The sequence below is a fragment of the Onychostoma macrolepis genome, chromosome 07 (genome assembly GCF_012432095.1).
Source record: "Onychostoma macrolepis isolate SWU-2019 chromosome 07, ASM1243209v1, whole genome shotgun sequence".
Taxonomy (NCBI): Eukaryota; Metazoa; Chordata; class Actinopteri; order Cypriniformes; family Cyprinidae; genus Onychostoma; species Onychostoma macrolepis.
Window position 1 is genome coordinate 46,379,395 of NC_081161.1, and position 23,496 is coordinate 46,402,890.

At 36.3% G+C, this 23,496-nt stretch overlaps 2 protein-coding genes across 2 annotated transcripts; both read right to left on the reverse strand.

The window, feature by feature from the left end:
• Positions 1-1,530: 1,530 nt before the first annotated feature.
• LOC131543907 (fucolectin-4-like) lies at positions 1,531-4,663 on the reverse strand. The gene is made up of 5 exons (XM_058781710.1): positions 4,645-4,663; positions 4,128-4,380; positions 3,906-4,051; positions 3,110-3,389; positions 1,531-1,693 (listed from the first exon to the last, which is right to left on the reverse strand). The coding sequence occupies exons 1-5, from the start codon at positions 4,661-4,663 to the stop codon at positions 1,531-1,533; spliced, it is 861 nt and encodes a 286-aa protein (XP_058637693.1).
• Positions 4,664-17,267: 12,604 nt separating this feature from the next.
• On the reverse strand, positions 17,268-23,457 carry LOC131543342 (uncharacterized). Its single transcript, XM_058780585.1, has 9 exons — positions 23,367-23,457; positions 22,787-22,825; positions 20,032-20,296; positions 19,805-19,950; positions 18,477-18,756; positions 18,224-18,363; positions 18,010-18,101; positions 17,631-17,724; positions 17,268-17,536 (listed from the first exon to the last, which is right to left on the reverse strand). Exons 1-9 carry the CDS (start codon positions 23,401-23,403, stop codon positions 17,514-17,516), a joined length of 1,116 nt encoding a protein of 371 aa, XP_058636568.1. The 5' UTR covers positions 23,404-23,457; the 3' UTR covers positions 17,268-17,513.
• Between the last annotated feature and the right edge of the window lie 39 nt (positions 23,458-23,496).

Below are 23,496 nucleotides of genomic sequence, written 5' to 3' on the forward strand. Positions count from 1 at the left end.
AAATACGGTAAATGGCTTAAAAGAAGTTGTTTTGTTTATTGTTTGTGTATGCTTTGGTAGTGGGGGTCGCGAGTTTTGTCGATCTTACATTAGGGTCGCTGGCTTAAAAGTTTGAGAACTACTGCATCAGATGAGGTAAAATACACCATGTATGAGTCCACATTCTATTGATTTGTGCTTACTGGTGAAAGTGCAATACCTGAAATGCAAAAGTAAATTTCTCAAATGACAACAATCATTATGATTATAAATTTGAATAAATATATTTTTTATCAGTTTAACCATTATACAGCATGACACAAATGTGACTAAGATTCAGCTAAAACCTTAAAATACATTACTAACATGCACTCATACATTTCATTGACTTAAACTTGATGAAACAAAAACAGGACAAGGTTAACTAAAAATGATAACTAAAATGTACATTTGAGTAAGACTAAGACTAAATTAAAGATGGCTGCCTAAATTAATACTGCTGTACGATTAATTAATAATAATCTTATTGCTAAAATGTCAAGTATTCATTGACTAAAACTAGACTAAAATGTTGAGACTTTTAGGCAACTAAAACTAAATAGGATAAGGATAAAACTAAATATGAAAAAAACTAACAAGGACATTTAACAAGGGACTAAGACTAAAATTGAAAATAGCTGACAAAATTAACACTAAATACAAGACAAAACTACAGAATGCCACATTTCATTAGTAGCTGTTTCAACACATACATGTTTTACCAAATAAAAAGGACAGCACTAGCCAATTTCGACTGTTGCTTGTTTGGGGGAGTTTCTGCCTTTAGTGTCCTCTTTAGCTGGTGAAATTCATGTTCAATTAGATTTAAATCTGGAGATTGACTGAACTGGCAGGGTGTTTTGGGTCATTGTCCTGATGCAATATGAAGCGCTTTCTGATGAGTTTTCTGACATTTCCTTGAATATTGGTAGCCAAGATGGTTTTGTACCCTTCCAAATTCATTCTGCTACTGTCACCGTACATTAAGTCACCATTAAAATTGAGAGGGCCTGTTCCAGAGATGGCCATGCATGCTCATGCCATGACACCACCTCCACCATGCTTTACAGATGAGGCTGTATGCTTGGGATCATTTGCAGTTCCCCTGATAGGGCGATGAAACTCTAAAAGTGCCAGTCTTCTTAGTTGGTAAAACATTTGTGTTGAAACACCAATTTGTGATTTTGTCTCATATTCATCTTTTAATCATATTTACAGATTTCTTGACTGCACAGAAAACATCAATTTTGTCGTTACTGTTCCAATACTTATGGAGGGCACCGTAAAATGTATAGTATTGAATATATTGCTCTACAAGAGGGTTCCTCAAATCTTTCCATGGAGCGCCAATCTGCTGCAGAGTTTAGCTCCAACCCTCATCAAACTCACCTACCTGTGATTTTCTAATGATCTTGAAGACACTGATTAGCATGCTCAGGTGTGTTTGATTAGGGTTAGAGCTAAACTCTGCAGGAAAGTGGATCTCGTGGGCCAGATTTGAGGATCCCTGCTCTACAACAATGAATCACCTGCCAAATACCCGTAGACTTCAACCTCACAAAGAGTGAGAGTCTTCCAATCTCCAGGAATATGAACAATCACGTAACGCCCCTCCATCCCATTACATGAGTAGCTGTAGGACTCACCTGCTGGAATAGCAGGAATAACAGCACATCTACAGACAGAGAGAGAAACAGATGGAGATAAAGATGTTGTATCTTCACATACCCATTTGTGACCCTGGACCACAAAACCAGTATTAAGTGTCAATTTTTCGAAATTGAGATTTATACATCATCTGAAAGCTGAATAAATAAGCTTTCCATTGATGTATGTGTGACGGGATTGGTTATCCTGCCGGTTGTGAATGGATAGTAGGTGGGGCAGTTAGAAGTAACTACCTGTCTATAAATAGCCTTTGAGTTCTATTGTGGCGCATGACTTCCGATTGCCGTAGGGGTTGCCCCTTCCGCTAACATCCCATGTGCGCTGGCGTTTTCGGCTCTACTTTTAGTGTGCGTGACCTTGTAAGTGCGATCCTCTCTGGTAAGTGTCATTCTTAAGGTTGATGTACTATGCGTGTTATCATTTTCTTAGAGCGTGGATATTGTTTTAGCATATTTCAGGTACATGCAATGTACTTGGCCGGAGGTTTCGGGATTCAAACTAAACCAGCCAATAAGGAAGCGTGATCGTTCAGCGTGATAGACCGTGGTTGCCACTTGGTAAGTTTGGCTCTCGCTGGAGGGGAGCCGAATTGGGCATTATTGCAGTAGTGATTAATCATTTTTGTTCTTTTAAAAAGGCATTTGGGATCTCCCCTTCTCTGTCCAACCTTGTGCATCGAGTGTGGTTGTGGGGAGTCGCCATTGTTCTGCAGCCAAAGATAGCAGGAACATACACTCATCTGCTCTGTTTGATGTTGTTTTGCTCCGGTGTGTTCCGGACATTTATTTATTTTTTTGTTAGTTGTGGGTTTTGCTCTGCAACTTGGTTTCTTTTTTTTGAAACATTGTTTGATTATTTGTATGTGATTGTTTTTGTTTGTTTGTTTGTTTGTTTGTTTTGGTAATCCATTCGAGAGTGGTTGAAATACCGCTGATTGTTTTGTTTTGTTTGTTGTTGTTTTTTCCCCTTTGAACTGATTGCCATCAGTGAGAAAGATCATACATCTATTTTAACAATCTTGTAGTTTTGGGGATTTATTAGTTTCTTTGTGTAAGAGTGTTGTCTACATCGATTCATATTTGTGGTAATTTGTTTAGATGTGGGTGACTGGTTGTGTGTGTATGTATTGAGAAAATTGCTTTTAAAGTTGTTCAAATGAAGTTATTAGCAATGCATATTACTAATCAAAAATGAAGTTTTTATACATTTACGGTAAGAAATTTACAAAATATCTTCACGGAAGATGATCTTTACTTAATATCCTAATGATTTTTGGCATAAAAGAAAAATTGATAATTTTGACCCATACAGTGTATTTTTGGCTATTGCTACAAATATACCCCAGCGACTTAAGACTGCTTTTGTGGTCCAGGGTCACATTTGTGCTCGATGTCTCATGTTTTTTCAACCTCAAAGGTCTCACATGGGATTGTAGTTGCCGTTGTTCTCCAAAGTGTTTCCGATGCGAATCTCTGCTCCGTTTATTTGTTCTGCATAGCTGTCATTTCTGTTAGTGATAACCACTTCACTAACTCTGTAAACATCACGCAGATCCAGCCTCCACCATGGGTTAGTCTCACTGAGAGTTGAGGAGCATCCCGTATACAACTGCTGGAAGCCACGATTGCTGTCAATGGCCTTTTCAGCAAACCAGCCCGTAAATGTTGATGACTGTATAACGGCTCCTCCTACTGCACGATTTCCTGTAAAATTAATAAAAACCTGTCGTGACCCACGGTTATGCAAATTTGAACAAGCACATGTGTGTATGGGATTTCTGTGGAAGCTTATTTCTGCCACGGAATAAACAAACAAAACATAAAGCAAAAAAAAATTATAAGAATAAAACTCAGAATTCTGAGAAAAAATTCTAAATTGTGATATGTAAAGTCAGAATTATGAGGGGGGAAAAGTCAGAACTGCAAAATGTAAATTTGCAATTATGAAAAAAATTGTGAGAATTTTTTTTTTTTTTTAAATCACAATTGCCTTTTTTGTATTTTTATTTAATTGTAAAAACTGTCCACAACTGAGAGGCAAGTTAGCAGCAGCTGCGTTCGAATGGAACTAAATAAGATATGAATCTAATTAAACATCGTTGCTATTGACCCCAGAATGTTGCGACTGACCATTCGGAATCAACCATTTCAGAGCGAGCCATGTAATAAAAAGTATTTATTACATTCAATATTGAAAAGTACTTTACAATAATAAGTTACCTGCCAAATACCCGTAGACTCCAACTTCAGCAAGAGTAAGAATCTTCTCATCTCCAGGAATATGAACAACCACATAACGACCCACCATCCCATTACATGAGAAAGTGGCCGTGGCATCGGCCGCAAGAGTAGAAATCACAGCACATCTACAGAAAGATTATCTGTTATCAGTTTCTGTTCATCTGCAGTCATATTACTAAAGACAGTCCAAGAAATCCTCACATGGTGTTGCTGTAAACATCAAGGAAGTTCCCGATACGAATCACCGCCCCGTTTATCCTATAAGCAAAGCCATTTCTATTGGTGATGGTGACTCTGTTCACTCTGTATACTTTCAGTAGATCCACTCTCCACCACGGGTCCGTCTCAGTGTCAGTGTGGGACCAGGTGTTCAACAGTCCATCAATAGCAAGTGTAGAGAACCAGTCTGTGTAATCTGATGACTGACTAGTTTCACCCCATAGTGCTGCGTTCTCTGGAAAATGGGTCAGGGCCAGTAAGAAGTCACAATCATTTTATTCTCATCAAGCAAAGGGTCAAAAAATAAGGGTTAAGGGTGCAAAAATGCCAAAGATGTTTAAAATGAAGGGGTAAAAGGCGGTGTACTATATTACTGAGTAAAAAAAAAGAATATCAAAATGCATCAAAGCTTAATTTCAAATCTACATTAAGTACTTTTATATTCGCCAGTTCAGACAGAACGGAACAAAGGTTTAACTAAAATGAATGTGTCACTTACCTTCTTGTCCATTTGCCATTCCCTCAATCATTAAAAATCCTGTGGAAACGAGATTCAGGTGAGTATCAGAGAACCAGGTTTTGTTGAATCACAATCAGAACTTAATTTACTTTGATTTTGTCGCAAACAAAACCTCATCTGAATGATAATGGAAACATGAACAAGGATCTGTGTAATGACTGTATTGGATCAAACTAGAGACACATTAATAATACAGGTTATTATTAATGTGTCAGTTCCTGCATCCAACATGGTCAACAAGCAGAATTCTGAAATCGAATGAAGAGATGTTCCTGCAAATCAGACTTTCTGGAGAAACAGGCATATACTGTATAACAAAAACTATCCTAGAGATCCAGTGACAAGCACCATAATCTAATGTTCAGAGTTTAGCAAGTTTTATAAACTTCAAACTCTATAATCAACAAGGATTAAACTGAAAATGCTCTTTGTTACAAAAGATTTTCTATTTCAAATCAAATCAAATATTTGATATTTTAAAATATACACATTTTCCCCAAAAATATTTGGCAGCACAATATTTTCAACATTGATAAAACTAATCAGAAATGTTTCTTGAGCAGCAAATCTGCATATTAGAATGATTTCTGAAGATCATGTGACACTGAAGACTGGAGTAATGATGCTGAAAATGTATTCACAGAAATAAACTGCATTTTACAATATATTACAGCGCACAATTATCACACAATTATTTGTTTTTGTTTTATCACAATACAATACAAGTACATAATGCAAAACACGAAAAACGTGGTTAAGCACATCTTCATTATAGATGAGCATGAATGGATGAAACAGCAACTGATCTAGATATAAGTTTGTTTGGCAAGAAATTGTAACACTACAATATGCTGTAAACACACATTAGAGGATGAGATGGGTGCAATTAAAACTCTAAACAAAGGAAAACATTGCTGAAAACTCTGTAAATATTAGTGGGAATCTATTAAGATACATGAGTGTTATACATTACCCAGTAAGATCCACAGACTCTTGTAGAGCTTCTTCATGGCTGATTAAAGTCTTTCTTTCTCTCAGGATGAAGAGTGTGAATTATAAATGTTTTATCGAGGACAACGCATTTAAATGTGCATCAAATGACACGCCTCCTTCCTTGACACTGACCTGTCTCTCGTGTTTCAGACAAACACAGTATTTGTTTATCTTGTCCTAATATCTGCTGGATCAATGTGAATTTTCTGCACGGTTGTTATTGTGTACATCTTTATTTTCATGTATACTGTGCAAGAACCTGCTAGATGGAGAAATGCACGACACATATTGTGTTCAGCACAGATTTTCATGGCGTTTGTGAAGTAAACTCCGTTTACACAGACCTCACAAATCAGCTGCAAAAACACACACAAATAAAAACACAGATAAACAAATAAGCAGCTGTAAACTGTACTGCCGGCACGTACAACACTTTAAGGCCATCATAGGCGGAGTTTCACTTTTATGCGTGGGAGGGGGGAGGGGCGGCACCCACCCACTGGCACCTAATGCAGAAATGCCGTCTCTTTTTCCTAATTGCACAGATGACCACTATCTTTCTCCCATCTCTTCTGATAAATTTTCAGTCAAATCGTTCTCTATTTGCTAGATCGGATCCAGTTTCTTATTCTACTCATAACTGAGAAACTCATTTTTGATGTAACGCTAGCCGAACCAACGGGCAGCGTCTGAAAACGTTTGGATATCTGTCCTTCCGTACTTCATCTTTACGTTTCTCAAGAGTGATCAGCGATGCAATCGCACATTTCACAAGACCCAGCAAGAGTTTTATGCTGATATCCTCTTCATTGCCAACAGACTCCAGTTCCTGAATTCTTGCAAATGCTTTCTAAAACAATGTTTATGTTGGTAACAATGGTAATTAATCTCTGAACCTTGTAGTGTTATGCTTAAACCGCTGGAAGATCAAAAGTTACACAGTATAGCTTTAAGCTGAATCAAAATCAAACATCTTTGTAGATTGAATAATGTTCACAGAGACTTGTTTAGATGCTGTTTCTAAGTTCCTACATCCTCTGATTCACTGCCTGCTTTGACTATAGTCTGTCATCTGCTCATCTGTAATTCAGAATTGACGCACAGGGAATAATGCAAATCAGTTTTTGTAAGCTAATTCCAGTCACACCTGTCAGACTTTTGTCCCCGTGTCTTGTGTTTCTACGTGTTTCCAGTTTTTCCATGTCCTTATTTGGGTTTTCCTGTACCTGTCCCCATTCAGTTCATTTCAGTGTCTGATCTGTTTCCAGGTGTGTCTCGTTTTCCCCTTGTTAGTTCTGTTTATTTATAGTGTGTTCTGCCCCTTGTTTGCTGTCCGCTGTTATATGTCATTTGTGTGCATCATGTCTCCTGCGTTCTCCATGTTCCTGTATTCCTTGGCATTTGGTTTCTATTAAAGACGTTGTGAACATTATCTCCTGAGTCTCCTCGATCCTTGCTCCCAGAAAGACGTGACAACACCAGAGCAGGGATGTTTAGACTATGTAGTTCGGGGATACTGAATAAAATGGTACTGCCATTTTCAATATGTCTCATATTGTCCAGTACTACAGATATTTCTAAAAATACTGCCATTTTGTTATATTTCATTATATTTTTATCATTTACCAAAAGAGTTAGGATATAAAAACAAAACCTATATTGGCCACAACAATGTGAATTCAATATGCAAAATGTTTTACAAACAAATGCATTCATTCAGGTTGGTTCCAGGCAGTATATCACAACTACCTACATTTAATGATGTTAAATACTTAAACAAGCATGATTAAAAAAAAAAAAGTTGTGCATTGCATTACATCAACACAAACCGTGCAAAAGACAGGGGCAGACAGGTGTGTGGTTTAGGTGGATATGGAAATCTCTGCTTTTGTCTTTTGAATGTTATTTTTGATGTAAAACGTGTGTCAACACAGATGTGTCACTATCAAGCACCTAAACAGAGCAGCACAGACAAAGTGGAAAGATTCCACAAAACCCTTCTCAACCCTGACAAAAGCAGTTGGAGTGTGTGTGCGTCTGTGATTATTTGTTGGTGTGTCATCATGAGGATGGATTTGATATTTGTGCTGTTATTAGGTGAGTTGCACTGGTTTTGAAAAAGATCAATTTGAAAACTGAAAAAAATGGGTGAAGAAAATAGATTTGCATTATCGTATTGTTTTATATCATTATTAATGGTTATGCATTGAAAAAAAAAAAAACATATTTAGAACTACAGATGTATTTTTTTGCCATAAGAAGAACAATGGAACACATTACATTTAGTGTCTGGGTTTATATGGCTTAAAGAGAAGGTAACATTTGGGCATTCTCTCAAGTTTTCACATCACAAAAATGTGTTGTTTCAGACTATTGGAAAGAAAACATCCCAAATACAACATTAAGCCCCGGTTTCACAGACAAGGCTTAAGGCTAGTCCTAGACTAAAATGCATGTTTGAGCTGTCTCAACAAAAAAATATCTTGCTCTGACATTTCTTAAAACATCCCAGTCACATTGTTCTGTCTCAAGTTGCACACCTGTAACGTTTTCTTCTAAGGCATTTTTATAAAAGCTGCTTAAATGTCTTAATTTAACTAAGGCCTAGTCCTAGCTTAAGCTAACCCCCGTCTGAGAAACTGGGCCTTTATGTTTATTTAATTGTATTACCTATTTGAATCTGTACATTTAAATTATTATTATTATTTTTTTTTTTATCTTTAAAGGCCGTTTTTTTTCTCAAAATGAGTTTGTTTCTCCACTTCAGCAGCACTCACAGACACCACACTTAACAGTTTTATTCCTCTCTATATTCTGACGTTTTTTACTGTGGGGGTTATTCAAATATCATTCACCTGGTTTTATTACTGCACTTTATTTGCATTTGTCTAAATCAGTTACAGTACATATCGTTAAAGGACTTTTTTTTTTTTTTTTTTATCAAAATGAGTTTGTTTCCTCACTTCAGCAGCACTTACATACAGCAAACTTAACAGTTTTGTTGCCTCTCTATATTCTGAATGTGTCATTCAGCTGGTATTATTACTGTGCTTTATCTTTTTGCATCTGTATATTTCAATTATAGTACACAAGTTTTAATGGCAATTTTCTCAAAATCAGTTTTTATCTTTACATCAGCAGCACTTACATAAAGCAAACGTAGCTGTTTTATTCCTATTTATATTTTTAAGATTTTTACTGTTGGCTTTGTTCATATATGACTCACCTGATAATGTAAATTGTATTCCCAAAAATATGAAATATTTGTCTGTTGACAATATGTTCTGATTTATGAACTGATAAAAACAAAAATGCAAAATCCCCTCAGTAAAAAGCTTTAACTCTAATATGTCAACCAAATGGAACAGCCCTTAAAGTCAGTATCTGTCTTTTGAATATCTAGGTATTGTGCTGAAAGGTGCTCCACGCATTCTGTTTATCATTATTTACAGGCCTCCAAAATACTCTCCAGCCTTTGTTGAAGAGTTCACAGAACTGTTATCAATGATTTCCTCAGAGTTTGACTGTTTTACTATTGCAGGGGATTTTAATATTCACATAGATAATGCAGAAATCAAAACTGCAAAAGAAATTATTACAGTTTTAAACACTTTTGATCTGATCCAGCATGTGCATGAACCCACACACAATCGTGGACACACTCTAGATTTACTCATCAGTAAAGGTCTAAAAATTTCATCCATTGTTGTTAAGGATGTAGCACTATCTGATCACTTCTGTATTTTCTTTGATATATTGATATCTGTTACCACTGAATCTAGATCTGTCTCTGTCAGAAAGAGATGCATTAATGAGAAAACTAGTGCGCTATTTATGAAGGCTATATCTTTAACACCAAGCATTTCTGCAGACTCTGTTGATCTTCTCCTGGATTCTTTTAACTCAAAAGTTAAGAATGTCATTGATGATATTGCTCCGACAAGGGTCTGCAAGAAGAATGGCAGACAAAAATCACCATGGAGAAAATCAACAGCAGTTCAGAGTATGAAAAGACAATGCAGAAAAGCTGAGCGAATGTGGCGGAAGACAAAACTTGAAATTCACTACAGCATCTATAAAGACAGCCTTCATGCTTTCAATGTGGAACTAGCCACAGCTAGACAGACCTACTTCTCAAACCTTATAAACAGTAACTTAAACAACTCTCGCACTCTTTTTGCTACTGTGGAGAGACTGACAAACCCCCCAAGTCAGATTCCCAGTGAAATGCTCTCTGACAGTAAATGCAATGAGTTTGCTTCCTTCTTTTCTGAGAAGATCAATAATATCAGAAAGGAGATTGGCATATCTAGTTTTGCAGAGGTCACACAGATTCGACCGCAATTTCAAAAAGAAGTGACTATGTCTGTTTTTGAAGCAATTGATTGCAAAATTTTGAAAGAAATAGTACAGCACCTTAAATCATCAACCTGCTATCTTGACACACTTCCCACATCTTTTTTCAAAAGTGTGCTTAACTGTTTAGAAGCAGATCTCTTAGAAGTGGTGAACGCCTCACTTCTTTCTGGGACTTTTCCAAACTCCCTGAAAACTGCAGTTGTTAAGCCCCTTCTGAAAAAGCGCAATCTTGATAACACAATGTTGAACAACTATAGACCAATATCAAATCTTCCGTTCATAGGTAAGATTATTGAAAAGGTAGTTTTAATCAGCTGAACAACTACTTAAACTTAAATGGATACCTGGACAATTTTCAATCTGGTTTCCGAGCACATCATAGCACAGAGACAGCACTCATTAAGATAATAAATGATATTCGCTTCAATTCTGATTCAGGCAAAATATCAGTTCTGGTACTATTAGATCTTAGTGCTGCGTTTGACACTGTTGATCATAACATACTTCTAGAGACTGGAAAACTGGATCGGGCTTTCTGGGATGGTACTCAAATGGTTCAGGTCATACTTAGAAGGGAGAAGTTATTATGTGAGTATAGCAGAGCATAAGTCTAAGTGGACGTCCATGACATGCGGAGTCCCACAAGGCTCAATTCTAGCACCGCTCTTGTTTTGCCTGTATATGCTCCCACTAAGTCAAATAATGAGAAAGAACCAAATTGCCTATCACAGCTATGCTGATGATACAGATTTACCTAGCCTTATCTCCAAATGACTACAGCCCCATTGACTCCCTCTGCCAATGCATTGATGAAATAAACTGTTGGATGTCCCAGAACTTTCTTCAGTTAAATAAGGAGAAAACTGAAGTCATTGCATTTGGAAACAAAGATGAAGTTCTCAAGGTGAATGCATACCTTGACTCTAGGGGTCAAACATCTAAAAACCAAGTCAAAAATCTTGGGGTGTTTCTGGAGACAGACCTTAGTTTTAGTAGTCATGTCAAAGCAGTAACTAAATCAGCATACTATCATCTCAAAAACATTGCAAGAATTAGTTGTTTTGTTTCCAGTCAAGACTTGGAGAAACTGGTTCATGCCTTTATCACCAGCAGGGTGGATTATTGTAATGGTCTCCTCACCGGCCTTCCAAAGAAGACCATTAGACAGCTGCAGGTCATCCAGAACGCTGCTGCCAGGATTCTGACTAGAACCAGAAAATTTGAGCATATTACACCAGTCCTCAGGTCCTTACACTGGCTTCCAGATACATTTAGGATTGATTTTAAAGTACTTCTACTCGTTTATAAATCTCTAAATGGCCTAGGACCTAAATACATTGGAGATATGCTCACTGAATATAAACCTAACAGACCACTCAGATCATTAGGATCGAGTCAGTTAGAAATACCAAGGGTTCACACAAAACAAGGGGAGACTGCTTTTAGCTATTATGCCGCCCGCAGTTGGAACCAGCTGTGCATTTGTTGAATGAGCACTGTGCTACGTCCGAACTGATTGCACTATGTATAATCACTTTCTATTCTTAAATGTTTTAAATTCTTTTAAAATCATTTTTTAAATCACTTTGTTTTTATTGTTGTGATTTTTATTATTTTTAATAATGACTATTTCACTTCCTTTTATGTAAAGCACTTTGAATTACCATTGTGTATGAAATGTGCTATATAAATAAACTTGCCTTGCCTTAAAGTGACAGCAGTCTAAAAATTCCTGCTATCCGTCATTCATGTTAATCAAACAACAAAGGAGAGAAAATCTCTCACTTGACTAAATCACTTTTGTAACTTTAACCCTTTGATACGTACGATCACACCGGTGTGATTAGAACGTTCAGTGCATCACATGATCAACTGCTGAATTCAAATCTGCTTTCACACTTTGGCTGACGCGGAGCTAGATCGGATGTACTGAGCGCTTGTCATATTATCACAAATATTCAGTGCTTTCAACCATATAATGCTTATTTTAGGTTTCAGACATTTAAATAAGTACTAGCAAAACCATACATTTATAGTTTGTAAAATATGCGCTGATGTCAATGGAAGTAACAATAATGTTCCTTACAAATATAATCTGACGACATGTTTTATTGATATCATATACAGATTGTGTAGATAACTATAAAGTTTACTCTGCTCTTCTCCCAGTTTCAGATCAACTAACACGGTCATTATAAAGTGTTTAAACTACCAAATACATTTACTTGCAGATATTTCAGAATCGGAATATCAGATATTTCATAATATAGTGAGTATGTTTGTGAATATTAATAATAAAAAAAGGAAAAACAAAATAAAAGCAATCCATGTGTCATACAGTGCTATTGTGGCTGTGTTGATGCATCACCATGGAAACAACAAGGCTATACATTCTGAAATAATGGTCATCTAAAAAAAAAAAACTCACCCTGAGGGCTCAGCTAGAATATTTTAAACTCACTTGTGAAAGGGTAAATGAGAAAAAATAAATACATATTTAATTTACAAAGAATATGTAGTGTTTTTATACAATTGATTACTTTATACAATGTATGTAGCATTTCTTATTTATTTGTGCTTTGAGTTTTTATTTTTTATTTATTGCCAATTGCTTGTAATTAGTTTCTTATTCTTATTTAATTGCTAACTGTTTACTTGTCTTTTTTTGTGATATTGACACTGGTAACAAGAATTATGAAATTACTATGGTATCAAAAATAAAGACCTTATTTAAAGAGATCATGAGATATTGTTCTCTGAAATACTGAAATAAAATTACTCATATTATGAAATTAAATTAAATTAAATGAATTACAAACCAATTATGTCTCTGTTTCTACCTTTAAGTGCATTGACCAGAATATTTCCATTCTAGGCAAAACTCCCAATCCATCCATGTAAACAAGCCTGGACATAACAGCAATGAATTCACCTATATTTCAAGCATTTTCTGAGCATCAGAAGTGCACTTAAAGGAAACGCATCCCAGAGTCTTATCTCAAGCAAAGCATTTTGATGTTCAATCAGCACCCTGAACTCCAACCAAATTACCATAATTCTAAGAACCCCTTAAAACAAGCTAATTTGTCTTGATGAAACAAATTCATGACCCTGAATAAGTTCCATAAGCATGAAACATACCTGTATGTATCCCAAAAAATCTGATGACTTCACATCTGGTTCTGCAACTGATTTTTTAATTTTTAATTTATTGATTTATTAATTTACTTCTAAAGTATTAAACTTATTGTGATTAAATCATTTGGGTGCACAGGCAATAAAGTATCTGTTTATTTATCTTTCTCTCTCACACTCACACACACACACCGCAAGATGTCAACAGTGAAAATGCCGCAGTCGTCAGCAGATTGAACAATAAATGAAATGCTACTTACTCCGGACAGAAGTCCTCACAGTTATGCCCAGGTGCTTTATTTAAATTGCAGGCCATTTAACCTCTGTTTCCTAATTTTGATAAATACATTTTTTTGCATTTATTCGCGAGTTTCCACAGGTGCAGCGCGAGGTTTGGTGAGCTTTCATATTTGTTAAACATCAACCAAAGGGCCTACCGTTCACGCAGATGTAATTTCAATTGTCGTGCTCATTTTAACAAATGGTGTCTCAAAAAGTGTGGACTTTTGGCGAAGTGAATTGAATTCTTAATGCAGCAGTCACTTTATGACATCTGACTAGTGTTTGTTTACATTTGGGAACCAATTAAAAAGGAGCAGATTATAACAAATTGAAAGTCTTTGCATGAAATTTGCTGAACAATATATCTGTACCCTGACAAGAACATGGCACACTTTGCATTTAGTGGACAAATTCAATTAGCTAAAGTAAATAAGACAGTTATTAAAGACTCTTCCAGATTTAGAAAGCAACATGCAGAATAGACAGTCTTACAATGAACATAACTTTATTTAAATTTCCAACAATTTATTCATAAATTGCTAAATTTCACCAAACAATTAGAAACAGTAACACATTGAAATAAACATAACATTTTGAAGAACAGTAGAAAGACAGAAATATTTTATTGTAAAATGTAGTCCAGTAATCTTCAGTAAACTTTACAGTGTAATTTTTTACAAAACTGTATAACAAAAACTCTAAATGTAAAATCTACCCATTTTTCTCAAGTCTTTTGCGCTCCCTCTGAAGGACAGGTGTCATATTGCTTTCCAGTTTACATATATTTTGTGTATTGTATACTTCTGTTGTGTCTGAATAATTGTGCTACTTTTAAGGCCTTCTGCTAGATGGCACTGTTGTTCATACTTGTTCTATTGTTGGATAGTAATGTATGAAGAGGAGAGAGTTAAGTAAACCGAGTGTGGTTCAGTACTGCTTGTTTTCTGCATCTTTATTTTACTGATTCCCAACATAACAATTGGCGATGAGGATGCCAGGATGTCTCTGCTCTCTCTGCAACCCCCAGCAGCGTTTCTGGATTGCCCAGGTGAACCGAAAATTCTCTTTCATGCATGGGAAAAGTTATTTCAGAACTACCTGCTTGCTGTCGGTGGGGGGGAGTTTTCCGCCGAGAGGAAGAGAGCAATACTAATACACTGTTTGGGAACAGAAGGACAGCGAATTTACAATACTCTGCCTCTTACCGCTGATACATATAATGGATATTTACAAGCACTGAAACAGTTCTTCTCCCCTAAACTGAATGTTGTTTCTGAGAGATACCTCAGGCAATGCGCTCGAGCCGTGGGTGAGTCCACAGACCAGTACGTTGCAGCGCTTCGTGAACTGGTAAAAAAACATGTGCTTATTGATGTGCATTGTCCCTGTCAAATAAACCTGAAAATAAATAAATAAATAAATAAAAGTGGAGCTCCATCATCTTTATTACAGTCATTCACACTGAGGACCGTCACTTTGGCATCTGCTACCGCTGCTACAATTTGTCTTGCAATAGTAAGTGTCTTTTCAAGGGTTAAATCTGGCTCTAATAACAGTCTTTCGCGAATTCGGGGCATGCATGTTTTTTCCACAATCTGATCGCGGACCATTTCATGCTCCATATCGCCAAAAGCAGGTAAATGTACAATGTGCCAGAATTAGCCAGAAGGCTATTTTGCATCTGCAGTCCCTGGACTGATGGTAAAATTTTCACCCTAAAAATATAATATCTTGAGACACTCAACAAGCGTGTTTATTAAAGACAAGTAAACTCAAGCATTCCACAGATATTCGAGACAGCGTGCATAGCACAAACAATACCGGACTAATGACTGTGAATAACAGAGGACATAACGAATTACACATACTCACGTTACAGTAATTAAGTAGTTTTTATCAGTAATTATACTTTGAGTAATTGTGTACTTTTACTTGAGTACATTTTAAATGATGTATAAATGCTATTTTCCTCAGTTTGTGGTCGTTATATGCTTATTTTAATTTTATTTTTATCCATCAACGTGGTTGGATAGAGAGATAGTAGTCGGTCTCGTGACTTTCTCAAATCAAATTGTGCATAGAAAACTTTAACCGCAACTGCAGTTTATCATGGCTGCTGGAAGTGCGCAGTCTTCAAGCATCAATTCAGTCGCATCTCCCTCTAATATGTTATGGTAAATTTCGGATTTCTGCCTACGAAATGATTTGTATATATGCTTGTGTGACGGTCTTGCCTGGGTGGTCTGCACAATGGAGACAGTGTGTGTAAATAGGGTTTCACTGCAGCAGTCACTTGGAGAAGTCGTTGCTTGTTGAACTTGTTGACTTTTGATGAGTTCCCGCGCTGTGGAAAAAGTGTGTTGGAAACACTGTAAAACGATTTTAAATGATGTAATCAAATTGAGGACCAATCTGCACCTTACTGATGACCTGTGGCGTTAATATAGCCTACTGCATCTGTGTTTTGAGTTCTGGTTCCTTGCCGCTGTCGCCTCTGGCTTGCTCAGTTGGGGACACTTAATTTCTAGCGATTATCGTCGATTTGATTGCACAGATACTATTTAAACTAAACTGAGCTAGACAATGACATCTCTGAATTCAATAATGAAATGCCTTTAACTGAAAATTGAGTGTTTAATCTTATCATTATACATTACTGACACTCTATCCTCCAATTTGATACTGTTAAGTGCTTTGACACAATCTGTATTGTTAAAAGCGCTATATAAATAAAGGTGACTTGACTTGACTATTGAAAATCTGAAATAGCAGAAAGTCTCCTGTAAGGGGTAGGTTTAGGTGTAGGGTTGGTGTAGGACAATAGCACATACAGTTTGTACAGTATAAAAACCATTACGACTATAAATCCAGACTCAAAACTCATCTGTTTAGCTGTGCATTTGTTGAATGAGCACTGTGCTACATCCGAACTGACTGCACTGCATTTTATGTATAATAATTTTTATTTCTAACTGTTCTAAATTAATTTAAAATCAATTTTTAAATCATTTTAAAACGTTTTTAAATTTCTGGTTTTATTGTTGTGATTATTATTATTATTATTATATATTTTTGTTAATGATTATTTTACTTCCTTATGTAAAGCACTTTGAATTACCATTGTGTATGAAATGTGTTATATAAATAAACTTGCCTTGCCTAACTGAGACTTGTTATAGCACTTGCATACCATTGCTCTTTTCTTGATTTTGATTACTTCCATTTTCCTCATTTGTAAGTCGCTTTGGATAAAAGTATCTGCTAAATGACTAAATGTAAATGTAAATCTATCCGCCTTTTTTCAACGTGGAAGTAAGCAGTTTTCTGTGAATGTGTGAAACTTCTTGTTCATATGCCACTGTTCAGAAACAATGAGAAAAATAACAAAGTGCAGTCAAGAGTAAAACTGTTTGCGCTACAAACGAGTGTGTTCGTAATTAAGATAACACATTAAAATAATATGATAAGAAACACCATTTTGCAATATCAAGCAGCAAAACAAGCTGTTTTGTACAGCTAAAAATAGCTGGACATGGATTAAACCAGAAGCCAGACACATACGGGAAAAATAAGGTGGATACGCTTTCAAATTCAAATAAAGCCAATAGCTGCTCATTCCCCAGGCATGCACTGTTCTCTCTCCATTCCCATGGGATTCCATTCATCTTATTACAGCTCCAAAGTTAGAACAATATTAAATGCCAGGAAATTTAATAAAACAAGAACATCAAAACAATAAAATGTACAATATGTAGATATTACAAGAAAAATTAAATGCTGACAATGAATGTACAGAAAACTGTCACATTAAGTTTAATTACATGTGTGGGTTATGTGAATGACTATTTAATTACTTTCATTCCATTTATTAATATTTATCTCTATTTGTGGACAATACACTTACACACTGATTTACAGTTCACAAAGAAAGCAGCAACAGGGAAGTAAGCAGAAGTACTTTAAAAGTCTTTACACTGTAAACACATGAGGAAATTTCAGTCAGTGTGTTTAGAATGAAAATCATTGTCTTTAATGAATATGCATGTAGTAAATAAAAGGCACTTTTGATTTCCAGAGCATTAATTTTCCTTACTACAATGACCTGCAAATAAAACATGTTTGTTTATTACATCGCATGGTTTTTATAATGATTCCTTATTTCATAAGTTATTGTACAGTTGTGAGAACAGACTCACTCTTAGCGTTCACTTTCTGGATCTCACGTTTAGGGGTTTGAGACCAACGCAGAGTCACATCTGTGAGTCCTCTAGCAGCTAGAGCAGATCCCAACTGAAAATAACATGTCAATCGTAAAATTAAGTCGGAATCTTATGATCCAAATCTTACATGTTTAAAACAAGCTATATAAAATCAATCAATACATAAATACATTCTAAATAAACTACAACAACCCCTAAAATGTCCACAAAGACATTTAAGGCTTCCACTGCATTTCATTTCCAATGCATCTCAACTTCGAGACCATGAAGTCTGATTTAAAAATGTGGGAAACTAGACGATAACTGCTGATAGTTTACAGTAATCATGAGGGTTGGATTTGTTTCTTTCTCTCACCTGTTTCAGAACGTTTTCTCTCATTGCAGACTCGGTCAAATCCTTGCTGGAGTTAAACAGCATTTTTACAAATGATCTTTTTAAAATAGGACCTAAATGAATACAGTCATTCATGTAAATAATAAAACATATACTTCAATTAACATTGAAATAGTAGAAAAGTTGTTTGGACCGTGCACATAATTTACTTGAGTTTATTATGACTATGTCATACCTTCTCCAAAGACTTCCACCTCACAGAGAGTGAGTGTCTTCATATCTCCAGGAATGATCAGATTCACGTAACGTCCCTCCATCCCACCGCATGAGTAGCTGTAGGACTCACCTGCAGGAATAGCAGGAATAACAGCACATCTACAGACAGAAAAACACAAAGATATAAAAATACTGTCATATCTGCATCAATTTGCAATCTGCTTCATATTTGTGCTCAACGTCTCGTGCGCTTTCAACCTCAAGTTTCTCACATGGGATTGTTGCTGCCGTTGTTCTCCAAAGAGTTTCCGATGCGAATCTCAGCTCTGTTTATTTGTTCTGCACAACAGTCTTTTCTGTTAGTGATAACCACTTCACTAACTCTGTAAATATGAAGCAGATCCAGCCTCCACCACGGGTTAGTCTCACTGAGAGTTGAGGAGCATCCCGTATTCAACTGCTGGAGACCTCGATTGCCATCAATGGCCCTTTCAGAAATCCAGTTCCCAGATGTTGATGACTGTGTAGTGGCTCCATCTACTGCCCGATTTCCTAGAAAATACATGCAAAAAAATTGCACAACATACTTGATGCACCAAGTTTGTATCAGAAGGGATGATAATTGGTCAATAATGACTTGAGGTGAAATAAGTCGTTTCTGCATTAACTACCTTCACCAACTGGAATTACAAACACGATGTTGTGTTTAAACTCCCTTCCTATAGACACCATATGCTTAGCCCTCTGGGGTCTGAGGGTGATTTGGGGCCCTGGAGAAGTTTTGACATGCCCTGACATTTGTGGGGTTTTTTCAGTGTCTTAAAAATATATTAATGGCTAAAGTCTGATAACACTGTATTCAAACAATTAAGCTATTCCAGCGTAAAATAGTGCCATACAAGGTCAGAAATGCAGACAAAATTAACAAAATTGAAATTTAAGAGATGAATTGCCCTTGTATGAGTAGTGTCTATAAGATAATACAGTTAAGCAATATCACACAAGAGATTGAGCTGCAAATATGATATTCACTTTATACAACAGTTCAAAAACAATCAGGTAATTATATTACCTGACAATTTTTAAACACAACATCAATTTTGACTGTTTTTGTACAATTTTGCCACCAAAAATAGCTTCAAACAAATCAGAATGATTTCATCTCATAGCAACGAGATTTGAACAATTCCAAGTTAAAATGAACTGGTCAAGTCAGTGATTCAATGACACATTCATAAAAACTGTGCTCATTTGAGTTCATCGTGTTGTTTCATGTTTTCCAACATTTTATTTTTAGATTCAAAATGTTAATATCATACCGTTATGCAGATGTTCAAAAATTGAAGTATAAATGCATTCATTCCACTTCTGAGCTGCATTAAACATACATCTAAATTCTGTCTAAAATGGATTTTCTTATACGGAAATATTTTAGTGATAATGATTTCATTTGACTGGTAAGCCCTTGAGTTAATTAGTGTAAGTAATTAAAGATGTTCTAGATGTCTTCCCAGTAGGGATTTATCTGAAAAATCTACGAAGCCATGAAAAGTATGGCATGATATTACATATTGAAAAGTGCTCTATGACAATGAATTACCTCCCAAATACCTGTAGACTTCAACCTCACAGAGATTAAGAGTCTTCCCATTTCCAGGAATATGAACAATCACGTAACGTCCCTCCATCGCACCGCATGAGAAGTTGGCCGTGGCTCCAGATGGAATAGTCGAAATTACAGCACATCTACAGACAGAAAGATCATCCGCTATTGATTCTGTTTATTCTCAGCTGTAGCCAATGATAAATGTCAAAAAAAATACTCACATTGGGTTGCTGTAAATGTCTGGAAAGTTCCCAACACGAATCACCGCCCCATTTATTCTGGATACTGTATCAGAAGTGGGACTGAGTCTGTTAGTGATGGCCACTCTGTTCACTCTGTATACTTTCATCAGATCCACTCTCCACCACGGGTCGGTCTGTGGGTTTGTGTGGGAATAGCTGCCACGATCACCGTCCACCGCATATTCGCTAAACCAGAACTTATACATTGACGACTGCGTGGCCGTGTGCTGAAATGCTACATTCTCTGGAAGAAGGCCAGTAAGAAGACATTTATATTGAACATTTAGTTAAAATATGAACATGAACTAAAATCTAAAACTTATTAAAGACTGTGTATGCGACTGTGAATATTCCTTCCTAGAGAAAAATGATATCTGTGAGGAATTCCAGTCAGGATTTAGATCGTATCATAGTACTGAGACTGCTCTCATTAGAGTTACAAATGACCTGCTTCTATCATCTGATTGTGGTTGTATCTCTTTATTAGTTCTACTGGATCTTAGCGCTGCGTTCGACACTATCGACCACGACATTCTTTTGAATAGACTACAAAACTTTGTTGGCATTAGTGGAAGTGCCTTAGCATGGTTCAAATCGTACTTATCTGACCGCCATCAGTTCGTAGCAGTGAATGAAGAGGTATCATATCGATCACAAGTGCAGTATGGAGTACCTCAAGGCTCAGTACTAGGGCCGTTACTTTTCACGCTCTATATGTTACCCTTGGGAGATATTATCAGGAGACATGGTGTTAGCTTTCACTGTTATGCTGATGATACTCAGCTCTATATTTCTTCGCGGCCCGGTGAAACACACCAAATTGAGAAACTAACGGAATGCATAGTCGATATAAAAACTGGATGACGGTAATTTTTACTGCTAAATTCTGAAAAACAGAGGTGTTAATTATCGGACCTAAAACCCCACATGTAACCTAGAACATTATCTAACACTTGACGGCTGCTCTGTCAATTCTTCTTCATCAGTCAGGAACCTAGGTGTGCTGTTCGATAGCAATCTGTCATTTGAAAGCCATGTTTCTAGCATCTGTAAAACTGCATTTTTCATCTCAAAAGCATATCTAAATTGCGACCAATGCTCTCAACGTCAAATGCAGAAATGTTAATTCATGCGTTTATGACCTCAAGGTTAGACTATTGTAATGCTTTATTGGGTGGTTGTTCTGCACGCTTGATCAACAAACTACAGTTGGTCCAAAATGCAGCAGCTAGAGTCCTTACTAGAACCAGGAAATATGACCATATTAGCCGGTTCTGTCAACACTGCACTGGCTCCCTATCAAGCATCGGATAGATTTTAAAATCTTGTTAATTACTTATAAAGCCCTGAATGGTTTAGCTCCTCAGTACTTGAGCGAGCTCTTATCGCATTATAGTCCTCCACGTCCGCTGCGTTCTCAAAACTCTGGCGTTTGATAATACCTAGAATATCAAAATCGACTGCGGGCGGCAGATCCTTTTCCTATTTAGCACCCAAACTCTGGAACAGTCTACCTAACACTGTTCGGGAGGCAGACACACTCTGTCAGTTTAAATCTAGATTAAAGACCCATCTCTTTAGCCTGGCTTACACATAACACATTAATACGCTTCTATTATTCAAATCCGTTAAAGGATTGTTAGGCTGCATTAATTAGATCAACCGAACCGGGAACACTCCCCATAACACACGATGTACTCGTTACATCGTAAGTTGAATGGCATCTGCGCTAATGTTTGTCTGTTTTTTCCTAGTCTGTTTCTCGGTCCGTGTCCGATCAGATGGTGGGTCGGCGCCGGAGGTGACGTCTGCGGCCCTGATCGTCGGCGGAGACCAGGACGCCGGATGACCCCAGAGATATATCCCCAGATATATCAACCAAAAATAACAAAATAACTAAAATATAATAAAATACCTAACTACATAATACTACTATTGTTAGAAATTGCAACAAAATTAAAATAGAAATAGAAACTTTTGAACTGCGGGTTTCGTCTGGTCAGAGGAGAACTGGCCCCGACTGAGCCTGGTTTCTCCCAAGGTTTTTCTCCATTATGTCTCAGAGGAGTTTTGGTTCCTTGCCGCTGTCGCCTCTGGCTTGCTCAGTTGGGGACACTTAATTTCTAGCGATTATCGCCGATTTGATTGCACAGATACTATTTAAACTAAACTGAGCTAGACAATGACATCTCTGAATTCAATAATGAAATGCCTTTAACTGAAAATTGAGTGTTTAATCTTATCATTATACATTACTGACACTCTATCCTCCAATTTGATACTGTTAAGTGCTTTGACACAATCTGTATTGTAAAAGCGCTATATAAATAAAGGTGACTTGACTTGACTATGCATAAAAAATGACAAAAAGACACCATAAATTACCTCAACTATGAAATAAAAAAATAAAACTATTATGTTTCTTCATAATATTCTGACATAATTCTAATATAATCTATCATAAGGACTAGATAATATTTTATATGCAATTTAGCAGACCATTTATTGTCCAGATTGAGAATTTTTAATGAAGTATTCAACACACATTGACGATAAAATATTTTATATGGTTTAAGAAGAAAAAGTTTCAGAAAAAAATTAATAAAACTGCTCCTAAAAATTAAGCATAAAGAAGAAAATACTAATATTAATATGCCTGGCATATTACTATTACATCTGGCAGTTCGAAGATGCAGAACGGAACAAAGATGTCGTCAAAATAAGGCATTCTTACCTTCTTGTCCATTCACCATTTCTTGAATCAATAAAAACCCTAAATTAAAAAAATACTTTCAGAGAAGCAGGTTTTGCTGCCATGTGAATTACCATAAAACCCTTTCTCCTTTACCAGTTAATACATTTTGATACAGATGATGATGTTTATTAGTGGCTGTATGATAATGAAGACATAAAACAAGCAGAATATTGTAATCTAAAGTGTGACGAGGAGACGTTCACTAATCACGACTCTCTTGACAAATCATTTACATACACAAATGAGCACTGATTTCAAGATCAATTTGTTTTGTAAAGCAGAGCTAGAAGCTCCAACTAACAAAAACTAATCCAGGGATCCAGTGATGAAGTAAATTCACAATCTATACATTGAGAAATATATCAAATGAAAACCGTGTAAAAAGTAACATGTTTGGAAAGAAAATGTGCTGTAGACCCAAAGCAGAAAGTACGATGAGTGCAAATTAAAATAGAAACATCATTTGAAAACATTTCTGACCAAAGGAAAATATTACCATGTTAATATTAGTGATAATCTAGTAAATTAGCAGATATATGTACAGTACGTTGTACGTTACCTAGTAAGATCCACAGGCACTTGTAGAGCTTCTTCATGGTTGATTAAAGGCATCTGTCTTTCTCTCAGGATGGAGAATGTGATTTATATACGTTTTAAGGAGGATGACCTGTTCAAACGTACATCACATG

What these genes read in the sequence shown, in the direction of transcription:
- LOC131543907 (XM_058781710.1), bottom strand. An exon ending in GATGTTTACAGCAACACCAT is followed by an intron (nt 4,052 to 4,127) that starts GTGAGGATTTCT and finishes ATCTTTCTGTAG; the next exon opens with ATGTGCTGTGATTTCTACTC. An exon ending in AACGGCAACTACAATCCCAT is followed by an intron (nt 1,694 to 3,109) that starts GTGAGACCTTTG and finishes CTCTGTCTGTAG; the next exon opens with ATGTGCTGTTATTCCTGCTA.
- LOC131543342 (XM_058780585.1), bottom strand. Translation starts at nt 23,403, where the DNA reads ATGAAGAAGCTCTACAAGTGCCTGTGGATCTTACTAG. An exon ending in GTGCCTGTGGATCTTACTAG is followed by an intron (nt 22,826 to 23,366) that starts GTAACGTACAAC and finishes TTTTTAATTTAG; the next exon opens with GGTTTTTATTGATTCAAGAA. An exon ending in GGTGGAAGTCTTTGGAGAAG is followed by an intron (nt 18,102 to 18,223) that starts GTATGACATAGT and finishes GTATTCATTTAG; the next exon opens with GTCCTATTTTAAAAAGATCA.